Here is a 22301-nt window from a genome sequence, read left to right as displayed (position 1 = left end):
ACAGATAAATGCTTTAAATCTGGTTAAGAATAATAATTGTGATATCAATAAATGAGGCCTAATCGATGTTTAGTTACCAGAGGAACAATAAGGCCTTAATCAGCCCAGAGGTTCAAACTGATGAAACATGAGGATGGAGGCTCTCTATTAAAACATTCCTCACCATCTTCCATGTTCTTTCAGCAAACAGTTGAGACAGAGCTGGTTTTGGTTTCACCACTATTGACCTGCTGCTTTACCCGCTTTCAAAGCTCTTTAAGGAAGTTTTCCAAACGACGATTTTAGCTAAAGCATTAGCAGAAAATGTCTCATCGTCCGCCGAGATTCAACTTTGAACTGATTGGACCCCACGGGAGAAGGGGAGCCCAGCAGAACCACCAAGGCAGGTTCCCTCCCGCGCACCCCAATGCCTCCCACGGGGAAATCGGAAGGCTGAGCTCCCTCCTGGAGATGGAGAGAGCTGGAAGGTATGAAGACCACCAGCAACTGGCCCACCTGGAGGCCGAGCTGGAAGAGTCCAAACTCCTTCTCACCCAGGAGTCATTTGTAGCTGAAAAGGAGAAGAGTAAGGGCCTCCAGGAAGAAATGGAGGCACTTCAGACTTCGTACAAGGAGCTGAGCTCCAAGTACGAAGCTGAAGTTGCTCTGTTGAGGCTAGAGGCCCAAACACAGAAGGTTTACGAAGAGGAAATCAGAGAAGCACAAAGACACCTGGAGAAAGAGAGCAGAAAAGGACAAGATGTTTCAAGAAATGTCTCAACAGATCAACTTCCTGCAGGACAATAAAAAACTTCTGCAGGACCAATTGAAAGAGATGAAGCGTTCATACGATGAACTGAACATCAAATACAAAAGCGATGTTTCTGAAATACAACACGACATGGAAACATATCGACTGGAGGTGAAAGATGAGAAAGAGGCGAACTTGGCAAGAGAAAAGGGGAACATGGAGCTTATCAAAAACCTGAAAGCAGAGAAGGAAGAGATCGTCAAAAACATGTGAAGAAACATCACAATAATGCGAAAGAGGGAGAAACAGATCCTGAATGAGCTTGATCAAGTTTTCTATTCATTTGAGGAGCTGAAACGCCGATACGAGACGGACATCATCTATTTTCAGCAGCAGATTGAATCGTTCCGGCAGAGGACGAAGCAACAGCAAACGACTCTTTCTAACAGAGACAAGAAAGAGAAACCTCTCCAGGAAAGAAACTTTTCTGCGATGCAACAGCAAGTTGCAAAACTACAGCAGCAGATCACAGAGGAGAGAAAAAGTCACCAAGAGAAGTCAGAGGAGGACCTGGCCATTCTCCGTAACATCAAAGCCGAGAACGCCGTCCTCCTGGAAAAGACCCAACAAGAAATTAACATCCTGCAGGAGAAGCTCAGCAGCGCACAGGATGAGTTGCAGAAGTCTGATGGTTTGTACAAAGAGCTCCACTGCCGATACGAAACGGACATCATCCATCTGCAGCAGCAGAATGAGACGTACAGGCAGAAGATGAAGCAACAGAAAACAGCCCTTTCTAACAGAGACAAGAAAGAGAAGCTTCACCAGGAAAGAAAGTTTTCTGCCCTAAAAAAGCACGTTGGAAAACTGCAGCAGCAGATCACACAGGAGAGACAAAGCCATCAACAGAAATCCGAGGAGGACAAGGCGATGCTGGATACCATCAGAGCCGAGAACGCCGTCCTCCTGGAAAAGACCAGACAAGAGGTCAACATCCTGCAGGAGAAGCTCAGCAGCGCCCAGGATGAGTTGCCGAAGGCTGACGGTCGGTACAAAGAGCTCCACTGCAGATACGAGACGGACATCACTGCTTTGAAAGAACAAACAGAGCAGTATCAAGAGGAGGTGGCTTATCTGCAAAATGACTTGGAGAGAGTCAGACAGGATTTGTCTGGTTCTCTCCAAGTCATTTCTGACCTGCTGAGACAAGAGAAGGATGGTTCCCAAGAGAAGCAGGAAGATTCACTAAGCCAACTCGACCTGGTCCAAGTTTCCAGTCAAGAGGTTTCTTCGGACGAGGACCTTTCTAGAGTAGCTTGTTCCACGGACCAAGAATCCACGGAGGAGATCCCTGGCGAAACTGGTATGGAAGAGTTGGACAATCCACACACTGACTCCATGCAGGATGGTGAGAAGAGAAAGTCTAAATTTTCAATCTGGAAAAAAATACGTAACACTCTGCGACTGAAGAAGTCAAAAAAAGCAAAAGAGTGAAGGCAATTAGAGAAGGAGCAAGACATGCAAGAGAGACTGAGGACTGGAATCAAACGCAGGAAGGTTGTAGCGTCTGCGTTCGGGGCACCATGCGAGGCTCCGACAGCAGAAAGTTTACAGCAGTTACGTTTTTCCCCAAAATTTGATCCCTTCCCCACCCAATTGAAAAAACGTGGGCAGCACGGTGGCACAGCGGTTAGCGCTGCGTCTTCACAGAGAATCTCTGTGTGGAGTTTGCATGGTCTCCCCGTGTTTGCGTGGGTTTTTCCCCCCCCACATCTCCCAAAACATGCAGGTCAGGTCGCTGCAAATCGCCCCCCAAAAGAAACTTACTTAACACACACACCCCCACTCACAGTCACACACACACACAATGGGCAGAACAATCAAAGCTCATCCTGGTAGCGAATAAATTCCCCTTCTTCTTCAGCTGAGCTCCACTTTCATTAAAAACAAGTGACAACAGCAATAAAGCAGGATGAAACAAACGGCTCGGCTCGGCACTTCTGCTAACAGCATTCACCAAAGCCACTTTTACCGCAGAGCCGCTGTAAATGGCCCCTGAGCTCGCCGGCGCCAGGTGCTTCTGGGATTTTCCTCAATGCAATATCTAAACACAAAAGCCCTGGGAACAATATGTACAAATGCATGTTGTGAAAAATACCCCATATGCATCTCACATAGAGAATTTATGCTAAAAAAAAAAAAAAAAGTAAAACATATAAAAATAAACTCAATATCAGAAATTAATTATTTTAACAAAAAATAAATAAAATTTAAAACTGGTAAAATTTGTATGAAACTGGGTCATCAATTGGTCTTTCACTGGAATAATTACCAAATGAGCCCAGAAATGATTAGAAATAAACTGAAATGAAGGGAACACACGACAGAAATTGTATAAAGAGAAATGAGTGAAATATCTCTTTTTATGCTCTAAACTTGGTAAATATAGATGAATAATTTCTGCCCTGCAAGCTTGGCAGAAATTATTCTTTAAAATGTATATATTTCTTTATTAATTTCCCACTGAATTCATGTTAAAGTTTGTACTTTTCTAAATGTGACAGCATGAGATTACAGTGCAGCAATAAGATAAATTTTAAGCTTTTTATGCGTCTTACCCAGGAGTCAAAACAAATATGTCTGTATGGCTGAATTCCAATGACTGTTTTCTCATACACTGTATTTATTCCATTCTTATACATTATTTTATGCTTAAAATATATATATAAAGGTTGACGTTTCTTGTGGTTTTATTACGTGATGTTTTAAAACAATCGTAGACCAACCAGTGATTCAAAATCTTAAAAATAGTAGCAATCTTCTATTAAATTCCTCCATTTAATCTTTACATTAGGAAATATAAATAAACTCATTCATGTCCCATTTGAATATCTACATAGTCTTATTTATCAGTTTTAAAAGACTTTATATCAATGAATAAATAAAAGCTTTTCTTTTCTTCATGACTCTTTTCTTTCCACTCACCATCCTGCTTGTTTCAAACCTCAGACAGTTTTCAACAGAGATGCTCAGAAAAGGAAGGCTGAATAATGTCAGTAGTTCCTTTCACCACTTTTTAATGGATTATGTGCAGTGTAGGAAAACAGTGAGGTTTCTTTTCTCCCTGTAGTGAAGATTGTATCCTCAGTGTGATTCCTGAAGAGACAACCCTTGAGCTGTCCCCAGAGGACATGATTTGAGGCCCTGGGGCAGTTATATTGTTATCTCTTCATTAAATTAGTTTATTTTTACAAACCCCCCAAGTACTTGTCTTGTCTCTGTTTCATATTAATGCTTTCTGTTTGTGTCTACACTCCTAATACTGGCCAGCGTTTTGGATTAATGCATTCTCTTCCCTGCAGGTTATTCCATCTCAACCAAATGCCATATGTTAGAATTATATGCCAGGTGGGAAAAGCAGCAGGGGGCGTTGGTTGGTGCAGTGGTGATTCCTCAGGCCAGCTGATAACCCATGCAACTTATGTTATTACATCTTGCAGGTTCTTTGTTTTTGCATTTTGGAGCATCTAAATTTTAAAATACCAGAGTCAAGAGTTCCCAGCAGTAACTGGTAGCATCCATCTGAAGTTAGCATTCAGCTGAACAGTCTGAGTCTTAGGGTACTTACTAATTTACCTTTTCAGTATCTCTCCATTATTATCAACCATTGACTTATGTTAAGGACTGAAATAAACAACTATATTTGATTTTATGTAAGTAGTTTATGGAAATACCGCACAATGAAAGAACGCAAGCGTTGCATCAGTTCAAGCTGGACCAAAAGCTTGAACTTTTATCACCTACAACGGTTGAATCTGTGAAAAATATAAAAACAAAAATTAACAAAAATGGATCTGTGACTTCTAATCTTTTATGTAATCAAGACTGACTTGACATTATCATAATATTAGACGTGATATCCAAACCAATTGAATTATTTATAAGGCTGATTTAAAAACAATAAACGGTAAAAGTGTCATAAATTTTCCAGAAATGCTGTCATAAAGAATGAAAAAATCAAAATAGGGCCGTTCAAACAGATATAAGTCATGTTTGGGCAATAAAAGCAAATTGGGTTGGTTTCCCATGCTATGTGAACAAAACCTTGATGTGAAAAATCATTACAGTGAAATTAAAATCAACCCTGAAAAAAAATGTGAAGAAATAAATGCTCCAGAACTTTTATCTGTACTTTTGTACTTTGTATCCTGCTATCAAGGTGTCTGCTAACAACACAGCACACATACTGTTTATGTTTCATCAACTTGATGTCGGAGCTGAAATGGTCCTTCCACCACTACACCAACTCTAAACTCAGATGTATTTATTGTTGGCGACAGATCTGTCCCCAGAGGCTCGTCCAAACCCACATCCTCCCATCCCCTCATCATCCGTACGCCGTATTTGGGGACCAATTAACTGGTCAACAAAACAGCTTTTTGTGCTGACATCTTCATTTTACACTAACTCGTCACTGCGGCAAACCCAAACCACCGAATGGAACTAATGAAGCAGCAGAAATCAAACACACCTCGTGTTTTCAGACGAAGAAGTGTAGGTGGAATGGTGGAGTCTGCTCCATTATTGTGTCTTGAGTGGGTTGTAAAACATAGATATTTGGAGAAATCGTTGCTTTCTGTATGTCTCCTGACACCTAATTTAAGCTTCTCTAAGTGGCACTCATACCCAGAGAGCTGAAGTTGAATTTATTGTCATCAACAAATGAGTTAAGCAACGGAAAAGAAAGCAGAGGAGGAAAAAGAAAAGTCAGAAGCTACAAATTAAATAAATAAGAGGCTAAATTACATCGGATTGCCTGTTTTGCAACTGAGCTGCCCTCAGCAAAAACTTTTACAATGGCTGTAAAACATAAAATATTTATAAAGTGTAGCATATATGGTTTGGGGAAGGTAGTTTTACTTTTATTGAACTACTATATATTCCCTACACATGCTTACAGAAGAACAAACAAGGCAGTGGAAGAAAGATTTTGAAAATGTATAAAAAGAGGGTTATTTTATATTTTTTTATTCCTTTAGCTGTTTTGTCATGATGTCCAGAGGAGGTGATCATTTTTTCTTATCAACCATGCATGAACAATGGAGCAAAATACCAGATCTATGTGGGGAAAAAAAAACTTCTGACTTGAGAGTGAAACATTGAAATAATTAACCTCTTACCAAACACTGAAACTTTAAATTCCTAAAATTCTGTGTATGTTTCAACAAAGATAGCCAAAAGTCTTAAAAATAGACTTTGGAGAAAAACTTCTTGAGATTCTTTGAAGATTACTGAATACTTTATACAATTTTGTTACTGTTTTTATCCACTTTTGTTTGACAACATTTTATATTCTAAACTGCTAAAATTATGGATTAAAAGTTTTTTATTCTATGTCCAAATGGTTAGAAGTAATCAGTCAATATGTTAAACATAAGGTTCTGAAATATCTTGGACTGTATTTGGTGAAAATAACTGCCTTTGTTTCAGGTTATATAAGTGCTGCTAAACTAGAATTTTCAGAGTGATACATGTTGGATTAAAGCCAGTGAAAACCCCTAATTCAGTTTGAATTTTAAGTAATTCAATAGCTGATACAGAACGTTACTGAAAAGTTGGTACTTTCTTTTCATTAATTTTCCTTTCCATTAGTTTTATGCTGATTTGGTGCGACGTGGAGCACTGAGTCCAGAGAGGCCTTCAGATCATGAAAGAGTCTGATAATTAATTTGTGATTCTTATCTGTACACTAATCATATCTAAATTTATTTAGAAAAGCGACAGGATAGGTAGATAATTAATTTTATTATTTTTCTGAGGGCCTTCATACAAGTTTAGGTTAAGTTAGTTAGAAAGAGTGTAGAGTTTCTTAACATCAGCATTCAGATATGAATGTGAGAGTAAAGTTTTTTTTTAGTTGGTCAACTTGCTATGACATTTTTCCTATTAATTTTCAATAAAAACTTGGAGTACATTGTTAAAGGAACTGTGGTGCTAGCATTTGTTTCTGTCATGTTGGTAAATTTGTGTGCTATGTATTAATTTTCATTTTTTTATGCGTTCATAAAAAAATAAAGGACACAATCACCAAATGTTGCCTGCTGACTGTGTTGCTTTTGTTGTTGCTAAGAACATTTAGCACAACCAATGACTATTCCCCAAGTTTTTTTTTGTTTTTTTGTTAAAGCTGTCATTAAAGCAACAAAATAATTTTTTATGTTAAATTATGTCTGAGGTAGTTGTACATTTTAATATTAAAGAGGGAAGAGGCTCAGCGGGTCACGGTATGTGAACCGTGCGTCATGATTCACATAATGGTACCTGCTGTACGTAGCCACTCATGCAAAGCCTGATTACTGCAGGTTTGGAGGTTTTGTTGTTGCTAAAAGGAAATCATGGCTGTCTTCTGTCAGAGAGGTTTGCTGAGGATGAAGGATTGCTGCAAAGTGAATGACTCACTGCAACCAGCTGGGCTTTTTTACACAGATAACTCTTTACTAGTAGGCCACTGTTGGGACAAATTGGGCTGATTTAAATTGAACTTCAAACAAATAGGTTTCCATGAATCTGAATCTGTTGTCTTGTAATTTCCTTTGAGACCAAATTTGTTGTGAATTGGTGTTGTGTACAGTGGTGTGAAAAAGTGTTTTCCCTCTTCCTGATTTTCTACTTTATGCACATTTTCACAGCTCAGTGTTTCAGAACATAAAACCAATTCAAATATTTTTTGAACACTACCCAAGTAAATACAAAGTTCACGTTTAAAATGAAAGGATTTTTTTAAAGGTTTGACAAACATGAAGGAAAATTGGAAATCAGGAATGGAGCAAACACATTTTCACATAACTGTAAATAATCTTAAATTACATGAAATAGTTTTTTTTACATACCATGTTTTTCCTAAAACATGACACTGAAGTTGCTGGGCTTCAGTCTCAATATCTAAAGGAGATGATTGTTGATGATTGCCCATTATTATTTTTAGGATTTCTAAAACCTGCGAAGGAAAAAAAAAAAACAAAGCAGAAAACCTTAGCCAAGTATAGTTTCTTAAAAAGCTTAAAATCATGAGTTTATCGAGAAAGCATCAATATAAAAATTTGGCTTATTTTGATATCCAATACTATTATTGCTGCTATAATTCCTGACCCACCAATAAAAAAATATATAAATAATAAATAAACCACACAGCTGACTGCTTCTCTGCTTTATCTAAATACCCTCACATGTCCACATAAATACCACCTGGTCAACACAACTCAAAAATGTTGTCAATATTGGCCTAGTGCTTTTTTGTGTTACCAATATCAATATGTCAAAAAAAAGAGTCACATGTACCAATACTGACGTTAATGTTGATATATCATGCATCCCTAGATTTAAAACAATATTCATTACTTTGGCTTTCTGCAAAAATGATGACAATGTAGAGAAAAATAAGCATCCAGGATGCCTGAAAATGCTGAAAAGCTGCAAACTATAAAAGTCCAGTCTGTCACCTGATGTAATATTAAAACAATATTTCAACAAGACTTGATTTTTTTTCTCATGTATTCTCTGTCTGTTTGCTGTAAAAGTAAATTGACCACTTGTAAAAGTCCTGTCTGGATCTTTCTGTAATGCAGATTGTGTTGCTTCTCTTTTTACTGCATCTTGCTTCCTTTCCACAGAGAGTGTCTATTTTTCTTCTGTGCATAAAAACTGAAAGTACCTAGCTCTTCGAACAGACTCTCTTTTGCCGTTAAATAAGCTGGTAAACACTGCAGCTGATGAGCAGCAAAGGAAAACCACTCCCTGTCGTACTTTAATTGGATTGAGAAAATGAAGAATAGTTGTTTCTCCAGCCGTCATATTCAGCCATCCATCATCACTACTTCCTCTGAATGAACTTTAGAAAAAAACTTCATCTTGCTCCCTAGTGAAGTAGTAGAAATGCCATTATGATGTGCTTTCCTCCCTCTTCATGCCTTTTTTTGCAATAATGCTTCTTTCTTTTCTCTTTTTTTGTCCTTTTTTTCTGTCTCTTGTAACTCTGCCTCCCCTTCTCATTCATATTCTCTCTTGCAGCCAGAGGGTGTTCAGGTTTCATTATGGGATGAAATGTATTCAAAGTGGGAGGAAGGCAGAAAGAGGAGAGGATGGAGAGATGGATGGATGGATGGCAGCTTGGTCAGGAAACACCTGAGGCTCTCTCTGTGTGTGTGCGTGTGTGTTTCTATGCATATTTACTTAAAATTGGCATTCATGCCTGCCAGCATTTTCTGTTTCTCTATGAAACTGTGTGTACCCTGTCTGCACTGAGAATATTTCTGTGTATGTTTTTGCCAGGAATGTGTGCCTGCTTGCATATGAGCTTTCTCTCCCAGACTCCTTTGTTTATTTATCCCTATTATACACCTACACTGTCCCATGGCAATTCATAAAACTGTCATTAAATGTAATCTAAAGCTTTGTGGTCATAAACATAATCCGACTGGAGGCTAGGTTTGGTTATTAATGAACCTAATGATCTGGGCAAGCTATAAAAATGACTCAAAAATGTCTGAAAATCAGCGACTGCCTAAAAATATAATGGATCTAGTCCATGTTGTGAATCTTAATTTGCAATATCAGGCTTAACTGTAATTTGCAATTAATTGAGCACATTCCTGAAAAATGCAAATAAAACAGATTAACAGCAGGCTGGATGCCAATAAAGCTCAGAAGAAAGTAAAATTGGCACCTGCTTAAGTAGAAGTACTTGTCTGATTATATGAAACTTTGAAATATGAAAAAATGTTTTAATATCAGACTCATGTAACAAGAATAAATATTTTTTTAAATCCTTGACTCTAATGAACAACAGTGAGAGCCATTATGCACAACTGGAACAGACGTGGCCGGCCGACCAAAATTACTCCAAGAGTTCATGAAAGACTCATCCAGGATGTCAAAACAGAAAAATCATCTCCCTCTAATTTCAAAAACAGTTGGAACCGATCATGTCAGTCACATCATCTTGTGCTAGCGCTCTCACTTTCACCCACACATAACATCAACAATGGCGGACCGTATCCATGTTCTGTCTGTGCTGCTGCACCTCTTTAGATCATTCGGCAAAATCTGCTCATTGTGAAACAGCAAGACACAGATTAAGCTTCAGATCAGTGCATCTGTGTGTCCTATGGTTGTAAAAAAAATGCCTCTGGGTCAGAAAATTAACAAAGTTTCATCGCCTCCTACAGGCCAAACATGTCACTACATCCTCCCCGTTGCTATTTGTGTTTCCATTCCACCATCCAATTTTGTAAAGCCAATTTTGTCCAATGCACAACGAAAAATGTTTTTGGAAACTTGTCATGTAAAAAGTGTTTCTGTTTGACCAAAACAAATACAGGAGTTGATCTAACATTTACCTAAAAAACATCCTGATGAGCCTCAAGAGTTTTGGAAAAAATAGACTGAAGACGCTTTTTAGAAGCTGCCCTTCCCAATAATTTGGAAATAAATTAACATCACTCTTAAAACAGAATATCTTACTGACAGTCAAACATGTTGGTGGAGTGGATGTGTCTCTAAAGGACTGAGACGACTTGCGATAGAGTTGGTGAAACAAATCTGCTCTCTTCAAGAAGAAAGTTTGGTCATTAATTTGTGACCTTCAGTGCATTTAGATTAATCAGCATTTCAGAGTTTTTTTCCCCATGACTGACTGGTTTATTTTGTTTGTGAGGAGAGGAGTCAAGCGCCACCTCACCAGGTAACTGTGGGTGCAAGAGCTGCAGCGGCAAAAACAATAGAAACTACTGTGTATCCTCCTTTTCATTTCATAATGATAAGGAGACTAGTAAGTATATTGGAAGTAAATTATTAAGAAGCCATTATTGGTGTCCTGGCTGGGATTTGACTGACGGGTGGACATGACAGGCTGGCAGTTGCCAGACAGCACTGAGACAAAAATCAATAACAGGTCTGTTGTGGCAACTCATTGACGGACATGAGGTGACCACAGCATTATACCAGTGGATTACTGAGAGGCAGTGATGTGTCAAGAGTGTGCAGGAATGTTCACGCCAGAGATTTAAAAGTCGAGGTACAAGCAGTGTGTGTTCAAGCTGCTCGGGTTTCTTCCTCTGTTTGACTTCAGCTAGTGTCTCTGGTATGGAAACTGTTTGTATTCCACACTGTATGCTTGTACAGATGGTCCATTTGAGGGAGTGTGTTTGTTTGTGTTACGGTCAGCTGCTCAATAAATCAGCAAGTGATTTAGTGCTGTGGTGTGAATACTCCTGTTAGTCAGATGCCTTTAATCATCCAAAGAGCAACAGACACCAGTCAGAGATTACAAACAAACACATTTTTGTACATACAGCATTCTCTAAAAAAACAACTTCCTACTATTCTTTTGGCAAAACAAGGTTGTATTTTTACATCATTTTTCTTTTTTGTTTAGGGGAAAATAATTCATTTATTCAATGTATTTTCCATTCCAGGTTTGCCCTGATCAGGGTCGTAGGGGCCCGGATCCCATCGCAGCCGTCACAGGCAGAGAGACAACCTTGATGGATTGCCAGCCGCTACTGCTAGAAAGAAACGGAGTGTTCCTGAAGAGTCTGTGGACTTCATTGGTTTTAATCAAATGATTTTAAATTTATATTGACATTTCCTGATGAGTTTGTTTTGCAATATTTTTCTGAACGTCAGATGACAAAGCGTGGACAAAACACTAGGATTTACAGCTTGTAGCTCATTTAGAATTTAAGTCACTTTCTGTTACTGAAAGTTAAATAAAGCTTTTAATCAAACTGGGAGGATTTTCTTCTTTTAATATAAAAATGAATAACTCATGGCAGAAATAGATTCACATTCATACTTTATGAGTTTAATCAGTTTCAAAGTTTGCAAATTAGATTCCTTTTCCTTAAACTGAAAGTTTATTATGGTGCAAAGCAATTTCACTTCTCCTTATTTGGTTAGACACACATGCAGCACATCCAGCCTGAAAAAACTGGAGCCCTTCTGCCTTGAGGCAAAGATTAAAAACCAAGAGGCTGCATTTGCCGTACAAGTCAAGAGAATCTCAGCAGTGAGCCCTTGAAAAGGGGAGATTTAAAGAATTGATCTTGAAGGAGTAAATAATAATGCACATGAAGACTTTAAGCCTCCCAAGTTCATTTTCCTCTTCTCCCAAATCTAAAGTACTTGCACAGACGTTGGCGACATTATTTCAATTATTTCTAGCATAAAATTAAGTCATTTTTTTTATTTCACAGGTCAAACTGTTGACTTTGTTAGAACTTTTTCCTTCCTATCTGCAAAAATCTGCAATTTATTGTATTGAGAAGATTTGTTTGCAACACAATAAATATGAAAAAATTAAAGCAGAAATTTGTTGTTAAGACATTATTGTTGCATCAATGTGTAACTGCCTGTAGAAGTTTAAGATGAACATTTAAATCACATTTCTCTCCAATCAGTTCTATTTAAGCCATTTTCACTTCTAAGAATATATAGAAATTACCTTAATTTTCATCTATTATTGAGCAGTTAATTTTATGTCTATTTTCTCAGGAATCAGACATAATTTAGATTTGAAGCCATTTCTCCAAACCCATTCTTGGATTAACATGTGGTAACCAAAGTGCACATGTTGGGGTGAATAAAATACTTAGTGATTATGTTCAGGTCTAAATATACTCAGAAAGAAAAAAAATCTACATTCAGCATACGAAAGCAGTTTCCACATATTGCAGCAGATGAATGCTGGAAATCCACAGAGCAAGAATTAAATTTAAAACAACTGGAAGTGCAGCAAACAAAGTTTGAGGAAGAACCAATAATCTTGTCATTAGTCACAGCTGGTAGGATGGTAAAGGTGGTAAATAAATTTCCACCTAGAGAAGAGCAACAAAATGTGGCATGGTAGGGTCACCAATTACTTATGAAAATTATTAAAAACAATCTACATGCCTGGTGTAAAGTTTCCTAAATATCTTTAACTCCAAAGATAAACGCTTTATTCAGATGAGATTAAGATTGAGATTTTCATTAAAATGAAGAATACCTGATTTATTTGTTTGCTAGATTACTGCTATTTTCTGGCTGCTGCTTCTAAAAACAATACAAATATGATGCATTCTAAATCAGTGAAAAATTTTAGATCCTTAAGTCTTCATAGTCTTTTCTCTCTACTCATGTCAAAATGTCTCTTCAAATAAATTCTATAATTATTGAACGTGTGTTAAGCTTTACACTTACAGCTGTGACTCCTTTCTGCATCACTGTGTAGCAATAATCTACTCTTTGAAAGAGGCCACTTCAGCTAGCATAAATCTGTGTGAGTGTATATTCAGTTCTGCCTTCACTTAGACAATGCAATGCACTTCAGCCTTGAGTAGCCATTTTGCAGTGTTAGCTTTCTGCAGCACGGTGCAATAACATTATAAAGACTTACGCCATAAGGCAGGCCACTTGGATGAGTATAAATCTACATAGCAGCATCTTTTTTCCTCTCAATGAAAAGTTGAATAGTGACAATATGCTCCAACCTGCTGCAGTCACTTCTCAAAAGCTCATTGCAACCGTGTTACAGGGTTGTCCTCAATGGAGATGGACTCACACAGGGGCATAAATCCACAGAACCGGATTGAATCTGCCGGCTGTGTGCAGCGCACTAAAGGGGGAAGGAGAGCCCAGACTGTGTCATCAGATATCCTTTGGCCTAACATTGCAGACATAAAAGTGCCAGTGAGAGAAGGTGAGATGCGTGCAAAATGTGCTGAATATTGGACAACAGAAGGAGGAGAGCACAGTCTCTAATCAGGAGGAACGGCTGCTGCCTGCAGTGGTTGTGACGCGACTCGAGGGCCTGACCTGCTCCCTGGATTCTGCTGAACACGCTGGGGGAGAAATCCCCTCAACACACCTTCTCCCATTTATAGAAATGTCTTCCTGGTTGCATTTGTTTTTTGCATGCAAACTAGCTCTAGTTTGCATGCAAACTTTCCAAACTACTGCCAAAATAGATTTTTTTATTTTTCAACTCGGATAAAAGTTCATGAAAAAAATATTTCATGAACAATATACTGCAATATAAACTTATATTGAAGAAATTAATGTTCACATTTCAGCCTTTGGCTGTAACTTTGTTTCAACTCTAAACCCAGCTATCATTTACACATAAACAATATTTCTGTTAAAATTAATCATTATAAAATCAGATTTTATTTTTTTAGTAAATTAAATCAGAAAGTATATAACAGTACATAATATTGGTTTAAAGGGGCAGTATTATGTAAAATCAACTTTTTTGAGTTTTATATCATGTTATAATGTTATAACATATTTGGAGTGTTGCCTTTGTTCTTACATGCATTTTTGAGGATTTTTTTGAATCTCCATGGAAACCATTCAGCTGTGCAAAACACCTTGGTGGACCAAGCTCCACCTTTAAGCTCCACCTTTAAGACACAGCTTCTCCTCGGACGTTTCCAAGCTTCTGCCTCACAGAGCAGCACTCCTCCGTGACTCCACCACTGAACTCCTTCAGACTAGCCAGCAGGATTTAGCTGATGGGAGCTGGTGGAACTGAACATCTGCTAAGCCAATTAGCACTAAGAATTGCAACGCTGGTAAAAGCATTGCTAAAGGATTTACAGAGGAACAATTTTATGACTTCCTGAAAGTTTCAGAGAGAGCAGGAGTTTTTAAAGTGACAGAGACTCAATTTTAAGTAATTAAATTAGGCAGTAAAATTTCTTTAAAGTCATATTTGGCATGTATGGTATTTTTATAACCACTGGTTATAAAGCATGGTTGCGTAATTATGCTTTAAAATGACTGTAATAGCCTGAAGAACACATAATGCTGCCCCTTTAAGATAAAACAGAAACCCAGAAACACATCCTTCCTTAACCCGGTGAAACAATGTCACCCATTGCAGCTCTGTGAACTACTTTCATCAGCGTTTATTCTGTGACTGATATCCACACCCATCCTCTCACATCTCCAGACTTCTTAAGATATAATTGTGCTTCTGCTGTTTGAACATTAAAATGAGAAATTAACTTATTAGTTCTGTAGCTTCCGTTATTTTTTCTTCCTTTGCCAAGCCAGTGGGTAAGTTATGCATATTGACTGCCTGGAGGCAGACAGGCTGCTGCCTGCTAATATAAAGCGTGTTCTCCTGTGAAGCTGACAGCAGTGGCCGACAGAATAAGCTCAGGAGGTAATTGGGGTCTTTAGTCTGCAAACCAATACTCTCCCTGGAAGACATTATTCACTCAGTGTAATTAAACACAAAAGGATAATATCTGCAGCAGATCGTAATAAAGTTGATCTTTGATTTAATGCTATGGCCCAAATGATATTTTCCTTCACACTGCCTGTTCATGTGTTTTTTAATGTTTTTAGGGTACATTCACAAAGGGAAAGTCATTGGTCCTCTGTTGTAACTGCAATACCATTTTGTCAAGAGCAGTTCATGCAGTGCTGGTTTTTCAGAATATTTATAATTTTGGGATGAAGTTGGCAAATTTATCTGCAAGCAGAGCTGACCAACAACCTGCATCGAAAAAAGAAAGAAGAGGGTTGATTATGAAGTTCAAAAGACATATATGTCCTGTAGTTGGTTCAGGTCAAGGGTCGTCTATTCATATGACGATAAACACACTAGAATTCGGAAGCCGTCTGAAATCACCTCATATAGTTGGTCTTAGTTTGTTTGATCTAAGACTCAATACACTCAAGGATTCTGAGTCTATTCAAACCTGCACAAAAACTCCAGACCAAGGGAGGAAGCAAACTCTGGTCCAATCAAGTGGACCACATGTGTATGGTTTTCAATACACATTTAGTGTGTTAGATTGTGCAGACGGTCTTTTAGAGAGCATTGCCATAAAACAGGCATTGCAATGTATCACCTTTACAATTTGCTCCATATCCAGCTTTAATTGCCCTTATACAAAGGTCAAAGACTAGTCCAGTGGTTCAGGATTTTATTATGTTCTTTTTATTGTTATAACCTTGACTGTTCACCAAACTGAACATGATAGAGCATGTTTATCCTTTCTTTGAATCGCCTGCACCACTTTAAAGCAATGAGACAAACTAAATCAGAGGATTCTGCAAGTAATTTGCAGTGACCTATTGAGCTTTCCATCTGAAATATTGCATGTATAAAATCTTTGCAGCAAATTAGCAAAGTAACAAAAATGAAACTCATGGCTTAAGGTGGTCTAAATTTAGCCTAAGACATTCAGGACTAAATGAGGTCCAATGACTACACAATGATGTGACCATGTTTCCTTTTCACTGAAAGTGAATTAATTTACAACGTCTAATTTATTACCCTGTAGAGTATTATCCTTTTATGTGCCATGTTTTAACATAAAATGAGTTACTGTTTCTGAAAATGGATACCAAAGTCATTATGTTTGATCCGTCCTGGAGACGCTTACAGAGTCTGGAAGGTTGCCCAGAAGATGTTCTCTCTGAAACTTTCTCTTTTTCTCTGGCTTGTTTTGTTTCACCCTGCAGAAGGCCACATTGATCCAAATGCTGCTTTGGACAAAGCATTTTAGCTTAACAGAGGTTGTGCTGAGTCAGGATCAATGACCAGGGTCCAGATTGGTGTCACAGGATGTCGCAGCTTTGAAAAACATATTAGACCTGCAGAGCTTAGAAATTTAAACGTAAACCACATTAATGCAGCCTGGAATTTATCTATATTTAGCTGTTTTAGATTTGTTTGAATGAGTGGATAACACAAAGATTATTCTAGGGAGATTTTATATGATTTTAGGCTCAATAGAACAATTTATATTACTCTGGTCTTTACCAGATTCTTGTTGATTAAATCTAACAAGTGTGAAAAAAAAATAGATTTTGTTTATTTCCATTTATTAGGCAAAAATTACATCAGCTGTGTGGAAATTACTAAGTACACATAACGATCCTTTTAGAAGCAATTTGAAGTATTTTTTTTTCTCATTTTAGCAGTGTCACATGACAGTGAAATTTTCAAAATATTCTTATATCCAATGTTTTCTTTTGTGGCACCAATGTTACATTGACTCCAAGGTGCACTGATCCTACTGACTGTGAAATAGAGCCAAATCATCAGCCATCCACTACTGTGCTTGACAGCTTAACTGAGGTATTTGTGGTTACATGTTTAATCCAATTATGCATTATGTATTATGCATTATGGCCAAATATCTCCACTTTGGATTTAATTGTTTAAATTCTCTTCTTAGAGTGGAGGGATTATTTTCTTAATCTTTTCAGTCAACCCTTATTTGACCTGTCGTCCACATTTAACATGGTGTATTGGACTCCAGCGTGTAAGGATGCAGTGCACACAGCAGGCTCAATTTCCAATCGTTTTCTGGTTTGTTTTTGCTAATTAAATGCAACCACAAAGCAAAAAAAAACCCAAAAAATTACATTTCAGTGCTGCTTGCTGCATTGTTTACAGTGTTGTAATTTTGAAGTCCTAATTTTTTGCATTTTGTCACACTTCAGTTTTCCAGAATATTAGTCAAAGACAACAAAAGTAAAAGCAAAAAGCAGTTTTCAATGAAAGATTTTGTTATTTAAGGAGAAAAAAATCCAAACCTATATGGCTCTGTGTGAAAACGTGATTACTAAACCAACAAGTTGATGTTTAGCTTTTGAAGATCTTTCAGGGAAATTCACTGAAAGATCAGGTTCTAATGAATTAATGTTGAAAGAAGTGGCCTGTGTGTAGCTAAAAACATATAATTCAGGTGTGAAAAACCACAGCTACATTTATCAGGATGGGGGCAATAACTTTTCCACGCTGGGCCATGAAGGTTTGGATTTTTTTCTCCCTTTATAATCAAACGTTTGCATAACAAATGCATTTTGTATTTACTTGTACTGTCTTTGATCCTTATTTAAGTTTATTTGATGTTCTGACACACTGAAGCACAACATAGATGTAATAAAACAGAGAATCGGAGCGAGAAAAAACACTTTCTGTCACCGACATCAGAATTACGATGCCGGTGATGTAAAAGTCGGAAGAAATGCATCATGACTGTTCACACTGCAGAGGCTGGAGAAACTATTAGATATGTAACAGATTCAGCCCCATGTTTGAAAGTGGTACAAATCTGATTTTTCGGAGGGTGAAAAGTTCATAATTGGGCTGTTCAGGCTGCCGTGAAAAGTTGGATATGGGTTACAAATGGGCAAAAAATTGGATTTGGGTTGCCTTTGACTGCTGTGTGAGATTCAGCTCTTACTGTGTCGTCACTTTTTTTAGCATTGTAATCTCAGATCTGGGACGTTCACCACAGGGTGGAGGAATCAATGACTTAAATTGTTTTCCATTATCAACAATGTTTTGTCTGTAGGTTTGGAAATAGAAACAGTTTCTTTTTCCATGTAAATGTTGATATCATTTCACCTTCATATGGTGAACTTGTTTTTCACACACAGCTTCTCTATTTGGGCTTAATCTTTGTTTTTAGACAACAGCAATGTGGAGTCATTTTGTTTTGTGTACTTGGAAGTTCAATCTAAATTACTTTAGAATCTGCTAAAGAGCAGACAATTTTTATTGCATCTTCATTTCACTTTATTGACTCAGCATTTTTAAAAACTAACAATAACTGGCATCTGGAGATTCCCATCAAAATAACAATGTCTGCGATGGGAAGATGGACAGAGACATTAAGGGAATGCTTCACTTTCAATGCCAAAAAACATTTATAATCAGAAAAAACAATATTGTCATTACAACTTCATATTTTTTTCCATTGCAGTTAAACAGTCATAAAAAAATCGCCTGTATTGACTGAGAAAAAAAAAAAAAAGATTAAATGTCCAGGAATTGTCAGGTTTTCTTTTTAGGAAATAACTGACTCAAACCATAGGAAAAAACTGTCAGGCATTAGTGGAGAAAAGTGTATGCATCAGCACAACGAATTAAGTAGACAGAAGCTGTAAAAACCGCTGACATTTCCAGTGACAAAGATTCTTAACCACTTTAATTCATATAAAGTGCAACCACACAAGGCAATCTCTACATCTACATCAGGAAGGCGTTTCCCAATGTCCGTTGTTCTTCTCAACATCTGGAAACTGCCCCAATACTGCGTGAGTGACTGCTAAACATAAAAACGATGGCCAGGGAAGAAAAGAAGAGGAGCAAAAAACAAAACAATAAACAAATAAAATAAAGAAATTAAAAAAACTGAAAAAGAAAAGGAAAGTACCTTTCTTGTGAGTAGCTTCATTTTTCGAGCCTTTGGGGTCTAATAAAAAAACAGATCAGAATTAAACACAGCAAATACTAACACCACCTTACCAACTATACGTTGTTTGTCCTCATTAAGGAAAACAACAGCTTCTTCTATCACGGAGCGAACAAGACAGCAAGGCTCGACTATCTAAGGTGTCGCTCTGCTGCCAACACTCAGCGAAGGTGAGTGTGTGGCAGAGGGGGAGACTTGAGAGGGACAGTGGGGAAGGCGATAGCAGGGAGGAGGGATGCAACGAGTCTGTAAGGAAACAATCTACTGCCATACTGCAGCGGGCAGGAGAGGAGAGGCAATGCACTGAGATGAGGAGGAGGAGGGTTGCAATGCGGCTCTGTCAAGAGGAGCTTAAATAAGACTAGCAAAATGCACTAAAGGAGATGCAGGAGGCCAGAGAGAGAAAGGAGGGCGAGGAGGAAGGGTAGGGATGCAAAGACTACATGTCAAACTGGCTTCATTTTTGGCTTTTTGTTGCCTTAAAGAAAACTTTTATTTCTGTATTTATAGCAACATTGTAATGGTAAGTTACATTTTCAACCACAACTTTAACTAAAATTCTCAAATCAATTCTTCGTCCTTTCCAATACTTTCAATCCAGATAAAATAAAACCATAGAATTCATAAATGATATCCAAATGTGGAGTAAAACCTTATTTTCGCTCTTAATGGGATTCATTAAATTGAAGTCATTTGGCTGAAATGGAGCCCATGATGTAAATCTGTAACCTTTCACAAATGGGCCACATCATCTCAGTTTCAGAACTTTTGGGCTGCAGTGAGGCTGATTTATAATGGAGAAATGCCAGCCTGCTAATGTCAAGTAACTGGAAGTAGAGGCCGAACGATTCATTGCTCTGCAGCGACAAGGCATTTTCCCTCTGTTCACTCCAGGAAAGTTAGTGCTCGACTGCGGACTCTGCCCGATGTGTCATGGAAGATTGGTGGCTTATTGGATTTATCGGATTTGTCTGAAAAGTTCCAGAAAGTGTAAGGCGCAAAGACAAAAAGTTGTGTTGCTGCTTTGATCAGCAGTTGTTCTATCAAAACTCAGAACACAATCAAACCTGCATGTCGTCTATAAACTTGGAGTAACACATAATGAATACTCATCTACCAAATGTTTGTCAAGCAGAAGAAATCTGTCAACATTTGGAAGTTGTCACAAGATGTACTTAGCAAACAATCAAAGCTATTTTAACTCTTGGACCTTAGATTTGTTGATTGATATTCTATTTTACCTCCAAGTTGAATTGATTGAACCAGACCAAATCTGGCTCACTCCACTTGACAACTGCTATAGTGAGTGATGACAACAGCACTGAGCAGAAGTCTGGGAGTAATACTGCAATCAGTCACTGTCAAACCCCCAAAATAGGAAATGGCTTTTAGGATATATTAAAAGCATTCACTGCCAACATAAACTGTTTGTAGGCAGTTGACTTAAACTCTATAATCTAACCGAAGCCATTTCTAAATCTCTCTGTGTCCAGACTAAACCCAGGCTTACCTTATGATCAGGCAGCCTGTCGAACATCCCAAGCCTTGCTCTCCTAAGTGTTAAATATCAGAGCTACTTTGTCTTTTGGTCTTTTTCATGCTGTAAAATGCTCATCACTTGAGGCAATTTACAATCTATCTGTTGGCTGTACAGAGATGATGTAGATGTAACTAAAAACGTTGACAGATAAGATAAGAAAGGAGCTACCCTTGGTAGATTGCATTTCTTTTCATCATAGGTAGTGCTTCCAGACTGTAGAGAGCTGCTAACCATAGTTGTTTGACAGCCACAGGCCTTGGATGCTTCCCCCTAAGAAGACATGATCCTCTGCTCCTGCTTTTACCACTTTAAATAAAATTTAGCATAGATACTTCCAGTATAAGCTCCTACATAAAAAGTTCTAGGTCATGGTTCACAACCTGACAGAAAGTTGATCCCTTTCAGAATGTTTTACTAAAAAGTTCAAGTAAAATGACTTAAAAATGGATCTGACAATAAATAAGATGTTTATATCACACGCCATTTTAAACTGATTTTAAACTGTGGTCCCGCACCATGAGACACAAAAAAAAAAAAAACATAGTTTTTGTGTAACTTTTGATGCTTCATGGACCTCAGCAGACATCAAATGATTAAAATAGATGGTCACGACATTGGTCAGATACTTTAATAAAATAGAATTTAATAGAAACAGCCTTTATTGTCCACAAAGGGGAAAATCTGAAAATGAGATATCCAGAGGATATCCTGGTTAGATGCCCAGTCATCCTATGGAAAACGCTGGCTTTGTTCTCAGGGATCAAATCTCACAACAAGTAGTTGATGTGCTGCACATTACAGTAGACGATGCCCAAGTCCATCAATCCGACTCCTGCTCCACCATGTTATTACTTGTAAACAAAACACAAAGCTCCTTGAGCCTCTCAGCTCGAGGCAGAAACTGACCTCAAAAGGAAATAATTTAATTTACCTGGGTTTGTTGTTATTGGTACATTTCTATAATATTTTTATTATTATTATTTCTACTGTCTCCTATCACCTAAAAAACATAAAAACAGCTTTCTGTTTGTGTCATCACATAAACAATATAAATCTCTTTGCGAGTCTTTTTAAAACAAGGCAGGGAGCTTGCAGCCACTTTTCCCCTCAAACTAGGAATTAGAAGCGTGATCGGATTCACCGGAGAACTGAATGGCCTTTAATAAAGCTGTATTCCCCTTTTCTTAAACTTATTAGCTGTGGATGGGTGGACTGTTGAGGGAGGAAGGCAAAGTAATGTGGCTGTCAAGTCCTCTTACACATCCCAGATTAGCTCTGAACTGCCTCAAGCTAAAAAGGCCCCATGTTTCAACTATCTTTAGATCACAAAAAACAAACAATAATGATAGGCAGTATTTGTAGCAAATCTTGATACCAAACATGGAACTAAAAAAATTTGATGCTGCTATCTGTGCAAATGTCCTTTCTGATTGTTGTCCTTTCCTCTTATATTTAAGTTTTGAGAGGGACCAGACTCTTGGTTTCCTTTTACCATCAATCTATTTTATATTCTTCACCTCACTTCCTCTGCCAGTCTGTCTCCTCCTGCGAGATGATGAAGCATGATCAATATCTTTGTGATAACTCCGGGGAGTGCCACAGCTCTGACGACATTAAAATTCCCTGTTTGGTTCAGTGTTTTCCCAGATCGAATTTAGTGGCTCAGAGAAGAGAGATCTGTTTTGTGGAATACTGAAAGCACATTTGGACCTTTCCTCTGGGCTTTCAGCTTGTATCCTTGTAGTGATTCACAACATAAAGGAAGGAG

General features: G+C 37.9%; 1 protein-coding gene across 4 annotated transcripts in view; it reads right to left on the bottom strand.

The window, feature by feature from the left end:
• The window catches only part of LOC129360471 (glycine receptor subunit alphaZ1), a 107036-nt gene that overhangs the window by 51025 nt on the left and 33710 nt on the right, over positions 1–22301 (bottom strand). For 2 of the 4 annotated variants that reach the window (XM_055030720.1, XM_055030721.1), the window contains exon 3: positions 18955–18993. The exons of the other annotated variants lie outside the window; for them this stretch is intronic. In XM_055030720.1, the coding sequence (XP_054886695.1) occupies positions 18955–18993 (39 nt within the window). The remainder of the gene's footprint in view (positions 1–18954; positions 18994–22301) is intronic. 4 annotated transcript variants of the gene reach the window in all.

This window comes from Poeciliopsis prolifica, unplaced genomic scaffold (assembly GCF_027474105.1).
Source record: "Poeciliopsis prolifica strain line A6 unplaced genomic scaffold, Auburn_PproV2 SCAFFOLD006, whole genome shotgun sequence".
Classification (NCBI taxonomy): Eukaryota; Metazoa; Chordata; class Actinopteri; order Cyprinodontiformes; family Poeciliidae; genus Poeciliopsis; species Poeciliopsis prolifica.
The sequence above is the reverse complement of the archived record's forward strand: the minus strand, read 5'-3'. Positions and strand labels throughout refer to the sequence as shown.